The sequence below is a fragment of the Seriola dumerili genome, unplaced genomic scaffold, assembly GCF_002260705.1.
Source record: "Seriola dumerili isolate Sdu_G_001 unplaced genomic scaffold, Sdu_1.0 BDQW01000079.1, whole genome shotgun sequence".
Lineage (NCBI taxonomy): Eukaryota > Metazoa > Chordata > Actinopteri > Carangiformes > Carangidae > Seriola > Seriola dumerili.
Genome location: NW_019174334.1, coordinates 2709641 through 2727231, shown reverse-complemented (window position 1 = coordinate 2727231; position 17591 = coordinate 2709641). Strand labels below are relative to the sequence as shown.

Here is a 17591-nt window from a genome sequence, read left to right as displayed (position 1 = left end):
TTTTAATTGTAATTTTACACATATTTTTTCATTAGGGAAGAGTCCCATGTGTTATATATTCACAACTAATGGAATATTAATTAATGCATTTAAATTAATCCGTCAGCAATTTGGGTGTGATATAAGCAGCTAATTTCATATGTAAAGCTAATACAGTCTCTGTTGCACCAAACAGTACAGGATATTTTATACTTCATTTATTTTCTGTCTGGCATCAAAGAATCACACCTACAATGTATTTGAATTAGAGGAAAGAATATGGCCTGTGGAGGAAGCAGTTTATGGGAAGTATGCAAATAAGTAATATAACATTTTGTCTACATTTGATCAACTTAGTGAATCATCAAAGAGATATTCAATAAATTCATTACCAGCAGTTGCAATAACTGATCACTAGTTCTAAAGGTTTCAATCACGTTTTTCAGTTGATGTTAACAATTTCAATCAATGTAGGCCTATTATTCACAACCTCGGGAGAATAGATGCAACCCTTTTATTAAACAATCACACATGCATAATGTTCTGTCATATGAGGTGTGGCCTTGTCCCTGTTACCCAAGTGATTCATTTCCATTAGGCTACATAGAAAGGATAGCTGGCTGTTCTTGCATAATGCAGAAGTACAAACAGGTACTGAAAAGGTTCATGTAAGCAGATCAGGTTTCACCATATTGTGTGTTTTCAAAGCTTCATGGAGCCCAGGCAAAGACAAAAAAAGAGCAGTTGCTGTGGAAAAAACAATCCTAATGAAATATAACAATCAAGAGTTTAAGAGGTCAAGATTCCAAATTCACCCAAAACAAACTCTTTGGCTGTGTTGATCAGCTCATGTAGCGCTCAAGTGGGATTCTCAAAGAGGCGATTGTTGAACTCACTTTGTAGCTCCTCGTGGTTCGACAGACAGAGCAGTTTTTTTTTTTCTTTTTACAAGACTTGCCCCAGCACGAGAGTTCATAGGACAGAAAAGGCTGGCAGACACTGATAATAGAGAGGCACAAAGAGGGATCTGTCTAAGCCCTCAGATATGACATTCTAACAATGAACAGCAGCTTGTGCAACCAATGCACAAACAATATTCATCCATTATTTCATATTAGTGACACCAAAAAAAAAAAAAAAGGTTCGGTCCAGATAGTGCACACAAGATGGGATAGGCATGCATGATAAATAACACCTGCTGCGCTGTGTTCAGCTTTGATTTGTTTCTTTTGCTCATGTTTCTGTGCTTGAAACAACACTGTGCTGAAATGTCTGTTAAGGATTGATGCCTTTAGCCGCTGTCAGTAGGCCTTCATCCTGTAAAGACCTCAAGCATTACAGTAATGATGGCTACAGACATGGTGTGATGTGGAGTGATGATACATCCAACATTAACTATGTGGTATAGGGGAGAAAAGGTGGAGGGAAGAGGCAGGCAGGAACGCACGCCACACTGTAAATCGCAGGTCTGTACCAGACTGGGACAACACCCTGAATAAATCAAAATACACTCTAGAGGCTAGAATCTACATAAAATTACAAAACAACATCAGGTTAATGCACGTAAAAATAAAAAGGTTCAATACAGCACAATCTTATCAATGTTTAGTCCTTGTGCATGTGTTTATTTTTGTCTGTGTTGGTGGAATTCCATCCAAAGGTGTAGTTTCCACTGGCAGGGAGTTGAATGAAAGTCATGAGAGAAAACACAGTGCTGTACTTGTCAGACCGGTGTTGCAGTGGGTGTGGGCTGAGGGCGCATATAAGAGTCTGATGGGCTGGCATTAACTGCGCACTGTGTGGGTCGGCTCAGAGGGGGACACAGATTGGATTTTTCCCTACATAGGACAAACAGACTAGCTTTATGGTGGTGATAATTCCCATCATATAACTGAGAGTGTTCTGGACAAGAAGAGGACTTTATCCCTGGTGCATGGTGATTTATTTTGACTGAAATCAGAATGGAGGCAAATGGCACAGCTGGGAAGTTTGGTGAGTGGTGACTTACAGATTTACTGTCTAATTACTATCTGTATTAAAGAGCTCACATGCTGTAATGTTTCCATCTATGTCCTAGGGTGTCATTTCTGGGCTGGATTCAGACCTCCACTTTATGTATGGAAAAATAGTTTGACCAGCTTTTATCTTCATGGCACGATATAATCTGTTTATAAACTACTTGTGGTTTCGTCCTCAGAGAAATGCTTCCCGATTTTATGATCTATGCTGCTTTTTGTTTTCCTGTATATTAAATTTTTATGTTGATGTTCAGGGTGGGGTGAATGGTTTTGTTTGGTGACATATTTCTGTTGCTAGAACAATATCACATTTCATACAGCAGGAGAGTGAAGTATGTTGGTTTCACAATCTCATGCTTCACTGTAATTTATAACTACATGCATGTGGCCTGTGTTGCCTGCTGATGATCGCTGACAGATTTAAAAGGACTGGGTGGATCCGTGTTATAACGTATCTATAAGGACACTGAAACATTTTATGTCCAATTAAATTAAAGTTTCAAGCGCGGGGCAATCCAACCAGAGCTGCATTTTTTATATACTTCTTATCATAGGGTGGCGCTATTTCACAGCTCAGTAGTTCTGTGAGGATTCAATAACATGTAAAGTTAAATACTATTGATTTTAATGGAGTGTGGAAACAGACAGAGTAGCAGATCCAGCCGAGTCCATATAAAAAAAAAGAAATGTGTGTTAACTAAAAGATGCTGCATAACAACACAATGCAACATGTAGCCTATTTAAAGCCATAATGTCGCCTATTATGTCTTTGATTTTCCTGGAAAAACAACTAAATAATCATAATTGGAATGAGACTTCTCCTTCCTGCAAGGATCTAAGACAGGCAGTGACTAAAACACCTGAATCACCATTGGAACCAATCAGAAGTGTCCCAACCCAGTGGTATTAAGACGTATCAACACCAATAAGATTTTGAGGTTGAAGGTGGAACTAAATTACCAGATACCAGGCTTTTTCGCCATAGTGTTAAAAGTCATACCCAGAGTGTGCACAGCTGGTCAGTCACCGCCGCAGGGAACAGCGGCTATAACACAGCAACAGATGAGGTTAGACCCGCCCCACGAGGGGAGAACTACGTGGTGCCTGCTTCTCCTCCACACCGAGCGCAGATTTAACACCAACTGGATATTTTACTCCTTTTTTTAACTGCAAAAAAAAAAAAAAAAGTTAGTCCATAATGTCTTGTTTACATAAACGTCCAAAAAGGACAACCTCCGAGGAGCTGGCTTTCCAGGAGCAGGTGAAAAAAGTTGCACAGGAGAATGGAAAACGCCTAGGTAAGTCCCCAAAAGGTGCAAATGTGGCGGAGCTTGTGTCCAAAGCAGAGTGGCGCGCGCTCTGATTATTTTGCCAACATTATCAGGCGCGCGCGCACACACACACAGATAAACACACCCGCATACACCCACAATGTTTAGATAACGTCGACTTTGGAAGATCTTATCTTTATATCTTTAACATATGTCAATGATCTTATGTAATCTGAGGATAAAACGCCTGTTTGTGTTGTTGGGACGTAACGTGTATCTTTGACTGTAAAGAGGCTTTATGGATGGTTCCTCATTGCCTGGAGCGCTGCATTCTTCCTTCTTTCTGCCATAATGACAACTCAGAGGAGGCTGTGGCTCGTGGGGTTGTTGTGGTGCTGTTGATAAATGTCATGACATACCCTTTTCTGTGATTCAAACGAAGGGACAAACACAGGAAGGCGATTATACGTGAAAGAAGGCGCAATCTCTTGTGGGCATGTCGCGTGTAACACAGTGGCAGTTTCATTTATTAGTCATCTTGAAAGAGAAGGCACAACAGGGCAATGAAGTGCAAAATGTCATAAAACTCACCCAGGGAAAATAATACACAGTGAGTGTTGCTATGACAATGGAACATGTGAGGGAAATTCATTCTTCCCTTATTTCATCATTTGATAATATACAACCTGTTGCACCTTGTTTGGTCTGGTCTTTTTAAATAGTGTTCATAAATGGGACGTGAAAAGTTTCTTCAAATCTCAAACCACACTTATTATCATGTTGTACTCAAAGACTCCCTCTCCCTCCCTCTGTGAACCCAAATCATTAACTCATACCTCCAAGGCATCACTCTTTACCTTAATTCTTGACCCCTTCTTGCCCTAGCTTGCCTCACAGAGGGTATATACTTTCAAGATCATTTCTGATCCAGTCTTGCATCTGAAACTGATGACCCTGCAAAAAAAAAAAAAAAAAAGTTAAAAGAAAGGTCATCTGATTCTCATCAGTTTCCTTCCAAACATACAGGATGACTCACGCTTATGATTTGGGAAATGTTAAGAATCATTAACTATTTATTTGTGGCTGACTGTTCACTCTTTGTAAGAGAACAGTCAGCCACAACATATTGAAACTACGGTGATGTAGACTATATGAAAAAGGAGATGACACGCAAGTGGGAGCTGCAACTTCGCGTAAAGGGAGTTTAAGCTCCCAGCAGAAAGCCTGACTGAGCAGAGGCGGGGTTGAAGCTCTGGAGTTGCCTTGCCCAACCCTCCGCCCTGCCTGCAGACAGGCCAGAGACTCATAAACAGCCTCTGTGAGTTTGTGGTGCGACCTAGGGGGAAAAGAAATGTCTGTAATGTTGTGGCTCTGCCCACGACCCTGACACAGTCCCAAATGAGTGAATGTATTTATCCCCAGTTGCCCTTTGCACACTGAGAGGACATCAGTCACTCTCATTTCTCTCTCATGACTCTCATGTCGCAGAGTGCTCTGTATTCCATTTTACTTGTGTGAGTCAAAAAGATATGTGTAAAAAGTTCAGTCCCACCCATCTACACTGACAAACACATTAGCATTACCTTACTTTTGTACAAATGGAAAACAAATAAACTAAACATTGTACTGCCAACACTGTCCTTGTGGCGTCATGTAGTGTTGAACATTGAATTATGAATCATGCTTTCAGCAAATGTCACACACACCCTTCGCAGAAAGCCGTAATCAGCAAATTGCTTCACTTGAGTTATAAAACACTGTCTCTGTGAACTGGTTTGAAGCTCAGCTGGGAGGCAAAAAAATTCAGTCCTGACCCACCTTATAATGCAATTATTGTAAATTTCCACAGAGATAAGTAGGTAGAGGTAAATTAGGGTTCTTAGTGGACTTTAGGTGGTGCTGTGTGTCCTTGAAAGAAAAGAAAACGTCTCCTCTGTCTGTGGCTCTCAGCCTCAAGACCATTGGTTTTTAATAAAGACATAAAACACTCACAGATGTACACCTTCATTTTTTTTTTTTTTTGTTGGAGACTATTTTCAGCTGCGTATTTGGTGTGTTAATGAGTATTTCTGGCAACAGTGCGGTATTATGTCGGGTGACTCATCATTAACTACTGTGCCCAAGTTCATTGAGAAGGAACTCGCCAGTCGATTGCAACGCAGCGGCTCACTGATGTATTTTTAATAGTCGGCACAGAAACAGTTTATCAGGCTTTGGCTACACAAACTATACTTATACGTATGATCAATGAAATGTTGGTTTTGTAGGTTGATAATTGGAAAAATCTCACCACACTTTTCTCTTGAAGTACCAACCCCTAACTTTTCTCCATAGTGACACGCCTTGCTACATCTGACACAGTGCGTCAACCGAATTTATAAAAATCGTGTGCGACTCTCCCTTTTGTCCCCGCTCCCGCAGGTTTGGAGGGGGATCCGGATCTCCAGTTCCTGCTGATCGGCGGGGAGCTGATCAAGGTCCGCTCCAGCTCCTGGAAGAAGAACCGTCTCTTCAAACTGCAAGAAGACTGCAAGACCTTGTGGCACGAGTCCCATAAAATGTTCAAGAAACATCACACCTGTGAGTGTCATCTTCCACCGGGGTCCTCTCTGTGTCTTTTTTGACCTGCACATACTTTTTCTATTATCCTGTCAACTTGGAGCTCTGCTTTCAGATCTTAACAATAGCTTTTTGCCTTAAGACACAACACACCCCTCAAATCCTTCTAGTAATAGAGAATATGTGAGAGGAAGTGGGGGAATGGAAACAACTCACACAGATAATGTGTGTGGCCAAAGACAGTCTGGAAAATACTAGTTTGAATCCTGACTATGTTTTTCCAAGGGTGTTGAGAGAGATTTATTTTTCTGTGATTTCTGGTTCAGTGATCCACTGTCAGGGGTGTGAAAATATATAAGTCCCTGGGCCTCTGGTTGCTCTGATTTCCCTCCCATCCCGTCCCAGCGACGGCTGCTGCTACTAGTCCTGTTAACCTCTGCCCCGAGCCTGAGCCTTGAACAAACACTGAAAGACAGAGCAGCGCGTCTTATAGTCGCCACACAGACACAACAGACACAGACACAGGGGATGTGATCAAGCAGTGAGTTAACGGTGATGTTTCAAAACTGTTTTTTTGTTTTCAACATGACCACACTTGCTTAGAGATGGGCCTTAAGTTCACAGGCATTTCCTTGTTTACGGAAATAAGCTACGTGTTTTTATTGCTTTCCTGTGGGCTTTAGCAAGCCACAATTACCACTCTGCTCTAAAGTGCTTTGGCATAAGGTAAGAGAGTGTGGGAGGACAGCACGTATTGTCTAACCAGTTTTTGTATAAGATTCATCTGTTGCTCGGCCTTACTGAAGCATTTTATTAAAGCAAACAAAACAAAGTTTATGGTATAAGTTTAGCCTTTTATCAGTGAGCAGTTATAGGACATATTCTCATTCTGTTTTTCCCATGTTGTAAATCTATATTATAAAAATGACAGGATGTCTATTGGATGTTTGCCTCTCTGCTGGAAGAGGGATCCATTTCCTGTTTTTCACTACTTTTTTTTAATGGATTTTTTTTTTTAACTATCCAATTCAGAGATCTAAAAATAGATGGTGTCATATGTTGATCAGACTGTAAAACCCTCCAAGCCAAATCAAATTCTGGGTTACATAAATAGAGTTGACTCGTCTTGACTTGACTAAATATTTAGAAGTACAGTACATGCAGTGCTGGATATCATTTAAATCTTTTCTGTATTAATGCCACTATGATATCTGACTTGTTATCAGTACCAAAATAACACTTTATTCAATACTTTAGTCTGAAGATTATGAACTTATATATAAGAATCAATAATAATCAATAGTTTAGACAGTTTCTGCTTGTGTCAGCTGGCCCCAAGCAGTTAAACAATCAGTTATTGCATCTTTAATGAATTCAATAATTGCTCAGTGCCTGAAATTAGAAGCTGCCGGGCCTGTAAACCACCCATACTCTAAAACTGTGTAAAGCTGTGTCTGTCTGTTTTCCCACACTCAGTGACAGCTGTTTGCCTTTATAGCATTTACACACACACACATACACATACACATGCGTACACACCGTCAGGGGTCGTATAAGGTAGATGTCAGTGGATTTCCATTACACTATGAAGTTGGCACATGTCTCATGAGACATGTTCCTCATATCACTGTTGGTTCGTCACAGAGCAAAAGCTGATCATTGCCGAAAAATCTATTCCAACATTGATAATGTCAGCAGACTTATCAGATCAGAATTTGACTAAAACACTATTCTCAGGCTCATAGTCAAACACATCGAACAGATAGGGTAAGTAGGTGGTTATTGTTTTGCATGCCTTTCCTCAAATATTGTTTTGGTCATTTCACAAAACAGTCAACCCCAAGCTGAATATTAACCTGAAGGTCAAGTTTGTGCGCACACTCTGACACGGCGAACTAACCCTCTGCACTCTCTACACTGCTGAATTTTGTCTTCTTCCCCTTTGGAGAAAAGACTTTCAGAAACAGCAGCATGTACTTTGTCGGGCCGGGACAATAATCTCTTTGTGTGAAATTTCATCTGGTATTCAAGCAATGCCTGCGTGACACGGTTGACGTGTCTTGGACACTGTGGTCGGTCTCCCCAGATGGGATTCTCTGAAACGGGTCCAAATTCACAACCCTAAACTCCTCCACAGTGGTCTGTTGTTGCTGAGGATAACGTGCATGCACAGATTAAACAAACACTCCCCTTCTGGTGAATGCTTTCAAGGTATTTTGTTCATCTAGCAGTCAGCTGAGTGTACACCCTCCAGCCTTGGGTGTGTTTGACCATACCACCCCCCCTCACTCTGTTTTTCTCTTCAAGTAGTCTGACCTTTAGATTCATTCTGCCCCTAGATAGTCTCTGATTTTCACCAGAACAATGGTTGCTCTTCATTAGACGAACCTTGAGATGTAAAGGGTGGAAACACTGTGATTGTGGTTCAGCTATAACATATGACCTCTTAGCTAAGCCTGTACTCTTTGGTGTTTTGTTAGAAGGGCAGTTGTTGCCATTTAGCGTGATGACATCATCCGTGGTCATGCACACTCTTCCGTACATTAAGCTGCTCAACAATAGCGCTAGCCACCAGTGTAAGGGTAAACAGGCTGTGTGTGCAGAGGCTGTCAGTTTTTGTTGTCTTTGTGCGTGGGGTGTCTGATAAACCAAAATATTTTTAGCACTAGAAATGTCGATCACTTTTCTGTTGTTACCCGGGTGTGCCAGTGTGTGAGGCAAGGGGATCAAGGCAGGCCAGATTGCATCAAACTGTTGGGAATGTGTTTGGGTTGCCAAAGAATCCAAGTGCTCAGCAGACAACAAGAAAATGTCGGAGAGACCTCCTCTTACACAGTCTCAGAGGGCTCGTAATTCTTAAAACTATTTAGGCCAAATTGCTGAGTTTTTGGTAAACAAGATATTGGATCAACTTCTTGTTATGCAAACATGTTTGGTAGCTGCGCGTTGCGCATTTAGCAAGAAATGAAAACACGCAGTGTGCTTTGAAGGCTGTTGAAGGCCATGTTTTTATCTGTTACCGTCATGCTCCTTGTGTGAGTGAAGGCCGCAGAAGTGAGCTATCACACAGAAACAAAAGCCTCCTGTTGATAAGATGTAAAAACTGTTTCTGGCGCCCGGTGCTGTTGTGCCCATCGGGACAAAAAGTCTGCCGCCTCAAGATACTGTCATGTCTTCGGGAGGATTGTTAACTTGTGTTTCCAGGTGCCAACTGTGACTGTCAGCTACTTCCTGAATATCACACTCAAAACTACATGTGGCTCTAACAAAGCCGTTAATGATTACCACTGATAATGACAGAACAAAAAAATCTATAGAAAAAGCGCCAGAAGCCTTGATACAAAAATGATGTTTAATGTAGAATTTCTGCAGTAAGAGTTTTTTAGCATTAAGCTACAAGTGTCAACTTTTTATTGTCCTCTGATTAACGGCTGAAATACAGGAAAATGTATTGTATCTCATAAATGTCTTTTCTGTAGATATCTAAAACTATAGGCACCACATCCCATGCCTTGCCAAAAGGTATGGGAACCAAAAATCTATAATTATATAAATATTTTTATAAAGTAATATTAAAAATATATTACATTTGTAGGCTGACAAAGGAGATGTTGATTTGATTTTGTTTGTAAAGGAAACTTTAGGAGACTTGATTCCAAATCGCAAGAGGGTATTTGCATGTCAAACTTAATTTAACTTGAAATTGAAAGGATTTGAATCCTTTCTTTCTTACAGCGTGTTGAAGTGTTGTTTAGACTTGTTTAGGTTTCTCTCTAAGTGAGCTTGAGGGCTTACATCTGCTAACTCAAGCCATGCTATTATCAAGCCAACCCTTGACGATGCCTCCAGGGCAAGAATTTTAAACATTCACTTTCCTCTCCTCTCTCCTAACAGTCTCCATTGATGACATTGATTCAGTGCGCATGGGCCGTCAGTCCGAGGGCCTTAATAAATACACCGACGCCACCGTCGAAGAGCAGTGCTTCTCCATCATCTTCAAGGGTCGCAAGAGAAATCTTGACCTGATGGCCATCAATGGGGGGGAAGCCAAACAGTGGGTCAACAGCCTGAACAAGCTCATCAGCAACATGCGCAACCTCAACCGGCAGCAGAAGAGCGAGCAGTATCCTCGAGACATTGCTAATTACCTTTTGCACCTCCAGATTTGTTGTTTTTTTTTCTTTTATTTGTTCAAAGATGTTTTAAAATCACAGAGTGCTCGAGTTGCATACTTTGCTAGAATAAGAGTAAACAGCATCCTTACATCTAAATGCCAGCTGGATCATCAACTGCATGCGAAAAGCAGACAAGAATGAAGACAATAAGATGACCCTGAAGGAGCTGAAGCACTTCCTGCGACAGATAAACATCGAGGTTGATGACACTTACGCAGAGGAAATCTTCAAGGTGACTCTCTCTCAGAAAACCCATTCACTTCTTATAGTTCATCAGAGTTCAAATCAAGTGATGTGGTCGATTGATTAATGTCTCATAATGTCTCATGTTGTGTAGAAATGTGACGAGTCCAATTCAGGATCCCTGGAAGGCGCGGAGATCAAGCACTTCTACGACCTACTAACGCAGCGGGAGGAGATAGATGTGATTTATGGGCAGTACGCTGAAACAGAGGGTCAGATGAGCCCCAGAGACCTGCTGAGCTTCCTGCTGAATGAGCAGAGGGAGCAGGCGTCCATGGAGGACGCTCTCAAGCTGATCGAGAAATACGAGATGGATGGAACAGGTAGGGTTAACTCAGAAAACCCCGTCAGCTTTGACTTTGATACGTAGCTCACATTCCACATATCGTATCGCATCCGTCACGTTCCGTCATGTCCTCTGTTCACCAGCGAAGCAGAAGAAGCACATGACAAAAGACGGCTTCCTGATGTATCTGCACCAAGAGGAGGGATCCATCCTCAACCCGGCCCACAAACATGTGTACCAGGACATGAGCCAGCCCCTCAACCATTATTACATCTCCTCCTCACACAACACATACCTGATGGAAGACCAACTCAAAGGGCCCAGCAGCACAGAGGCCTACATAAAGTAACTATTTTTACCCACATGCTGTACATCAGGGGCATTTCTAGGAGTTGACAAGGTCTGTGGCTAAGCCCAGACCATCTGGGGCTGAGGTCAAGGTGTGTGCATGTGCAGATGAGCCTTGAGTCCTCCTGTGTAACAAAGGGAAATGCATGGCCTTGAAAAGCTTGTAAACGTAAGTTGATTGAGGAATCGCTGCTCGTATATTGTATATTAGTCATCATTTCATTAATTTCAACTTAAACTCAAAGGCCACAAAAATGGTACGACCTTTAATATTTATAACAATCAGGCCCTTTACACTACTTATGAGAATTGTGTGACACACTCCCAAGCTGAAGAGGAAAATGCTGCTGCTTTGTTCCCGTTGTCTGAATGTGAGAGGAAGCAGCCCCTAACCTCGCTCCTGACCACCAGGCAGCTGCACCAGAGCCAAACTGCTCTTTTTTTTTCTTTCTTTCTTTTTTTTTTTTTTTTTACAATATCTCTAAATTTATGGGAAACAAACACACTTTAACATCACAACTTCTGGACTTAGGAGATGATGTGAATACAGCAGCAGCAGACATCACAGTAGTTAGTTATGGTTTGTTGGGCTAACATTATTCGATAAAGTGGTTGCTGTGAGAGCCCAGCGGCTGAGCAGAGGCAGCACTGATTGCACACCTTGCCAGTAGAGTGTAACAAAAGAAAACTGCAGTAGATTTGAGCTTGTATACAAGAGGACTTTACCCAGCCACACCCTTTCCCTCAGTCTCTCTACATCCACAAACAGGCAACAGCAAGATTTTTGTTTTAGATCAGAACACGGCTACCGACCTACCAATCAGAATAAATCTACAAATCAACTAACCATTCAGAATAAGGCAAACCAACCAATTAGAACACGGCTACAAACCAACTAATCAATCAGAATACGGCTTTAATAAGTCAGTCCGACCGCCTGTCCATCCCATTCTTGTGAACGTGATATCTCAGTAATGCCCTGAGGGAATTTCTTCAAATTTGGCACAAACATTGACTTGGACTCAAGCATGAACTCGCCAAAGTCAAGGTCACTGTGACCTCACAGAATATACCTTTTTAGCCATAACTTCACACAGCACAGCAATTATGACTAAATTTTACACGACTAATATTTTACATGACTCTGGATAAACAGGGAAGTAACTTGAAACTAGTCTGAGTGGTGGAGGCGTACAACCGCAAGGAAGTAATTCTAGTTACAAGTGACAACCAGTGTCGGACTGAATGCCCCGAATAGTTCATGGGTCTTCATAAAGTGCTACCATAGGAGCAGGGACTTTTTGTGGGGGGGCAGGTACCAAAACTAGCTAGCTAGCACTAGCTCCTTTTTGTTGAAATTCAAGTGAAGTTCCTGAGTTCCTGGAAACGTTTCTGCAATGTGAGGAGGCCAAGAGTGATCTCTGTGGTGCGTTGGTGGTCATCAAGGTCGTCTTCTTCTTCTTGCAGAGCGCTTATGAAGAGCTGCCGCTGTGTGGAGCTGGACTGTTGGGACGGGGCTAACGGGGAGCCTGTCATTTATCACGGCTACACACTCACATCCAAAGTGCTCTTCAGAGACGTCATCAAAGCCATCAAAGAGTACGCCTTCAAAGTACGTGAGATGTTGTATTACTTGTGGGACAGGGTGTATCAGGCTGCTAATTTTGATGATTTAATTTCCTGTTGTTCTCATTCATACAGTTATTGAGAGGCTATAAGCTTCACCTTCCCTGAATGATTGTTTCCCTTGTTTTCCAGACGTCGGACTACCCGGTGATCCTGTCCCTGGAGAACCACTGCACCGTGGACCAACAGAAGCTCATGGCCCATCACTTGATTTCCATCCTGGGCGATGCTTTGGTCACAAAGCCCCTGGGCAAAACCATGCCGACCAACTTCCCCTCACCTGAGGTAACCTGGGCTCACTGAGACACATTACATTCAGCGTATTTAGAGCCTTGCTGTAAATACCCTCCCAAATAAACACCAAAGGAAGACCACGCCTAAAAATTCCACCTCTTAAGTTAATGAACCACTGTGCCAGCTTTTTTTTTCACTTTCCTGTTTACTTTAACTTGACTATTAGATTTGTCTGGGAAAGGAAGTTGATTAGATTGAAGTAAGGCCCATCTCATTATGTGAGTACCAAATAAACCACTACCACATAATCCAAACGGCATCCATCTCAAGCCTCTGATCCTCCTCTGTGTGAGGACAGACCAACACGAAGACTTGGGTTTTGCCTTTTATTGACTTGTTGAAGCAGTCTTTGGAATAGCAGGTCGTTATAAGATCTGACTGTGAGACTTGGAAGCGTGCGAGAGAATATCTTGCTTAACGAGAGACTTCGTTAGCAAGTGGAATCTCATTTGTATGTGAAAAGTATTCAGTGTTTGTCTACCAGAGATGCGAGGACTACACACAGCTGCAGTAGGATTTGAATTCACACACAAAAGGGGTGTGTACAGCCCGAACCTCTCTCAGAATTATTGAGTCACTTTTCTGCTTTTCCTTGTTGTTTTTACACTATTATTCCAACTTCTTGTTCTTCTCGTATCATATTTTCCTCATATGCTTCCTCTTTTAACCCTTACTGTGGTCAGCGTAGCTTTGACGGAAAAGTATGGCTCTGAAAATGCTGCAGGATGATTTGAAAATTGAGAGGAGAGACACAAAGAGAGGAGGGGAAGTACCAGAATGTCAAATTGACTTTCAGTGACATCTCCAAGGCCTTGTGTGCACTCCTCTTTCAAATGTAACACCCGTGGGATGAATGCTTCTGGCACAATCAGCCTCAAAGGAAATTATGATGCATGCATCACACAACATTTTCCTTTCTCTCATTGGCTTGTTTGGAGCAGTGGCGTGCCATAATGCTGCACAGTATCTTGACTTGTGTGTTTAGAAACTGCACAGCAACAAAAAAAAAAAAAAACATTTTCGTCTGTCTGATTGCAGGAGCTGAAGGGCAAGTTCCTCATCAAGGGCAAACGACTGAACAAACTGGATGCTGCCTTCACCAGTAACAGCAGCATAGAGGAAGACACGGTGTCCGAGGAGGATGAGGCGGCAGATTGTAAGGAGAATGGACAAAAAGCCAAGTCAAAGGTGTGCCAAGTGCTCATTAGTCATTGGTTGTAAATGCGACAAAACGATTTTGTTTCAGGTATCAGGTTTGTGCAGAACACGCCTGAGCTGCTGTCCTGTGTTTCTTTACAGAAATCAAAGATCAAACTTGCCACAGTGCTCTCGGACATCGTCATCTACTGTAAGAGTGTCCACTTTAACGGCTTCGAGCACGCAAAAGACAACCAGGCCTTCTACGAGATGTCGTCCTTTAAGGAGAGTAAAGCTTTCAACCTGGCGGACACCTCAGGTAAACGGCAACTGGAACCGACCTCAGTGACATGTTAGAGTTAGACGGCAAACCTGATTACGGCTTCTCAGGAGGAGAGCGTGTTAAAGCATCAGCGTTTTAATGTGTTTTCGCAGCTACTGCCTACATGCATCACAACATGGACAAACTCAGTAGGATCTACCCAGCGGGCTCCAGAACCGACTCCTCTAACTACAACCCCGTGCCCATGTGGAACGTCGGCTGCCAGATAGGTACGCCCCCATTGCTATCTGCATAAAAATCCAGCCTGTCAGTGTCACCAATATAAAGTGCGGAGCAACGGTATCACTCCCTTCTCTCTCCGACTCGGGTTTTTTAGTGGCGCTGAACTTCCAGACTCCCTCCAAAGAGATGCACCTAAACCAGGGACGGTTTCTGCCGAACGGTTTCAGCGGCTACGTCCTGAAGCCTGAATTCCAGAGAAGTTTGTCCTCTCAGTTTGATCCCAACACACTTACCAAGGGACCCTGGCTACAGAGGAAGGTCTTTCATGTCATGGTGAGCGTGATTGTTCACATTGCCGGTTAGAAATACTCTGTTACAAGTAAGGCATTCAAAATGTTACTAATGTAAAAATACAAAAGTATTAGCATCAAAATATAATTGAAGTACCAAAAGTAAAAGCACCCATAATGCAGCCTGCTCTATTTCAGAATAACGTTATGTTTAGAATTACTGATGCAAATCACTTTTCTGCTGCAGCTGGTAAAGGGGGGGCAAATTTGAACTACTCCGGGTGGTTTCTATAAATAATGATACATAATTGTGGTGAATTATATTTTGTGATGATATGCAAAGCAAGGCAGCTTAATTTATGAAGTACATTTTAAACACAGAAGCAATTCAAAGTGCTTTACACAGGAAAAAGAAAGCATTAACATTAAGAAACAATGAGCAATAAAAACCAGATATAGATAAGTAAGTGAGATTAAAATAAATAAATTGAATACATTTTAAATACATAAAATGAAAAGAAAAAAAGTAGACAAAAATAATAGTAGACCAGAAATACAGTTATAGCGGAGTTAATGCAGTAATAAGTTATAAGTTGCCCCGAATGCATCAAGGGAATTGAATTTTGATTTGAAAGTGACTGGAGTTCGGGTAGATGTGAGATCATCAGGCTGGCTGGATGGCTGAAAGAAGACTCCAGCTATCGTGGTGATTCACTCAGATTTATGATCAGCAATGGAACCAGCACAAGCACTGCCTTCAAGAAATGATCCAAACCAAGTGAACAGTTTTTTGATCCACACTATCAAAGCTTTAAAAATAATAGTGGAGTAAAAGTTACAATATATGGCCCTGAACTGTAGGTGGTATAAAGCAGAGTTACTTTCCACCAAAAAAAAAAAAAAAACATTCCTCCACAGCACAACTCGCGGTCAAAACCTCCATTTAGTACCACAAGTGTTTGTATTCACACTCTGATATTTACCAATGACTGAACATGCAGTAAAAATGATAAGGTTTTGTTACATTCGTTTGTGTTTTGTATCCCTATGCAACAGGTCATCTCAGCTCAGCAGTTACCGAAACTCAACAAGGACAAACACAAATCCATTGTGGACCCTCTGGTAAGAGTGGAGATCTGCGGGGTCCCAGCAGACAACGCCAGCAAGGAGACGCGGCACATTGAAAACAACGGTGAGCATAACACACATACACATACACAATGAGTTTTTCCAAGCAACAGATTTTCAGTTTTCCGTAGAGCAAACATCACAAACTTTGGCAGATTTATTTATTTATTTTTTAAAAATGAGTCACATCATCTGAACAATAATCCATCCCTGCAGGGTTCAACCCCATGTGGAATGAGCGCTTCCAGTTTAACATCCAAGTCCCAGAGCTGGCCATGGTGCAGTTTGTGGTGGAGGACTATGACACAACAACCCAGAATGATTTCATCGGGCAGTACTGTCTACCACTCACCAGTGTGCAGAACGGTAAAGAAGTCCAGATGTTGAACAAAGAGTAGAGAGGGTGATCAGTGACTCCACATCACACACATGAGAGTACAGTCACAACAGGAAGTTATCCTCGAGACTACAAAGACTGAAATATTGAAGTATTGTACTACTTAGCATATAATCAAGTGCAAAGTGAAGATACAAAGAATTATGTGGTTGCTATGACAGGATAACCAGCACTGTTGTTTCATTTCAAAATAAGAGTGTCTCCAGTTCTTTCTACAGTTAAACACATGTGAATCTTGACAGTTCATCATAAACAAAACTCTGATTTGCTGACAAAGCTAAAAACTCACTTCCTTCCCCCCCTCTCCCCCCCTCTCCCCCAGGATATCGCCACGTCCCTCTGCTCACCAAGAGAGGTGACGTCATTTGCTCTGCTGGACTGTTTGTGCACCTCATGCTCCTGGACGTCCAGTAGACCCGCATGTGGAAAAGCCTCATGCCAGGATGGAACAGCGTGTTTTTGGAAACTCTTTTAAAAAAAAAAAAAAAAAAAAGATTTTGTCCAGTTTTAAAGCTAAATAATATAACTCTTCAAAAATACTTCAAAAGCGTCTTTCACAGAGAAAACATTTTGTCGTCTGCCAAGAAACAGCCACTGACTCACAGTCGTCTCTGACGCTTTCCTGTTATTGTATAACTTTAGCTTTTTAAATAGTGGCTGACAGTACCTGTACGGCAACAAAACAAGGATGAATGAAAATGTGAATGAAAGAGCTGTGAAAAATCGGTGTAGGAAATTATTTAAAGGAAGTCAAAAAACTGTGTTTGCCATATCGGGGAGGAGTACAATAATTAGTATTGTACGAATTTCTGAAAAGTATTTTCATATTTTACAGATTTACAGACTTTTATATATTTCCCTTCAGAATCATACAGGCCATAACTCATGGAAACGCTATTTGTCGAGCAGTATGAATGGTATTTGTGTCTGTGCGCATGTGTCCAGGTGTCTAATAATTTTTGTAATGTTAGTGCGATTAACCTTTCTTTCAAAAAAAGACTCAAAATGCTTTATAACTTCCTTGTTGTTGATTGTTGATATGAGGAGCACATTAACTGTATATTGTATGAATCTGCTCTAGACATGTTGAACTTCACTCAACAAGTATTTTATGTCAAGCAAATCCTAATATTTTTAAAACAAAATCATACTTTATTTGTATTTTTTACCATTTGTTTTTCCATGACAAACTTATGACTGTCAGTGCCTCGAGTCACTTATCCACATTTGCACTAGCTCTCAAATAAAACTCTGATAGTCGGTCGAAGGTTTTGTCTATTTATTCATAATATATGTGATTCAGCAAATGACAATAATATGGCCAAAAAAAACAAA

At 41.5% G+C, this 17591-nt stretch overlaps 1 protein-coding gene across 2 annotated transcripts; it reads left to right on the top strand.

Moving 5' to 3' along the window:
• The first annotated feature begins 1788 nt into the window (after positions 1-1788).
• Positions 1789-17522, top strand: LOC111220922 (1-phosphatidylinositol 4,5-bisphosphate phosphodiesterase delta-1-like). 2 transcript variants are annotated; one of them, XM_022744217.1, is made up of 15 exons: positions 1789-1971; positions 5690-5848; positions 9722-9950; positions 10105-10234; positions 10340-10568; positions 10675-10876; positions 12347-12491; positions 12638-12790; positions 13838-13987; positions 14099-14255; positions 14372-14488; positions 14596-14774; positions 15788-15923; positions 16076-16225; positions 16579-17522. In XM_022744217.1, exons 1-15 carry the CDS (start codon positions 1941-1943, stop codon positions 16668-16670), a joined length of 2259 nt encoding a protein of 752 aa, XP_022599938.1. In that variant the 5' UTR covers positions 1789-1940; the 3' UTR covers positions 16671-17522. The 2 variants fall into 2 exon arrangements, with proteins under 2 accessions (XP_022599938.1, XP_022599937.1); XM_022744216.1 differs by lacking the exon at positions 1789-1971 and adding an exon at positions 3145-3295.
• The last annotated feature ends 69 nt before the right edge of the window (positions 17523-17591 follow it).

Excerpts from the sequence above, each read along its gene's own strand:
- LOC111220922 (XM_022744216.1), top strand. The coding sequence starts at position 3,196 with ATGTCTTGTTTACATAAACGTCCAAAAAGGACAACCTCCGAGGAGCTG. Across the intron at positions 10,569-10,674 it reads ATACGAGATGGATGGAACAG|CGAAGCAGAAGAAGCACATG; the intron begins GTAGGGTTAACT and ends TCTGTTCACCAG. Across the intron at positions 10,877-12,346 it reads AGCACAGAGGCCTACATAAA|AGCGCTTATGAAGAGCTGCC; the intron begins GTAACTATTTTT and ends TTCTTCTTGCAG.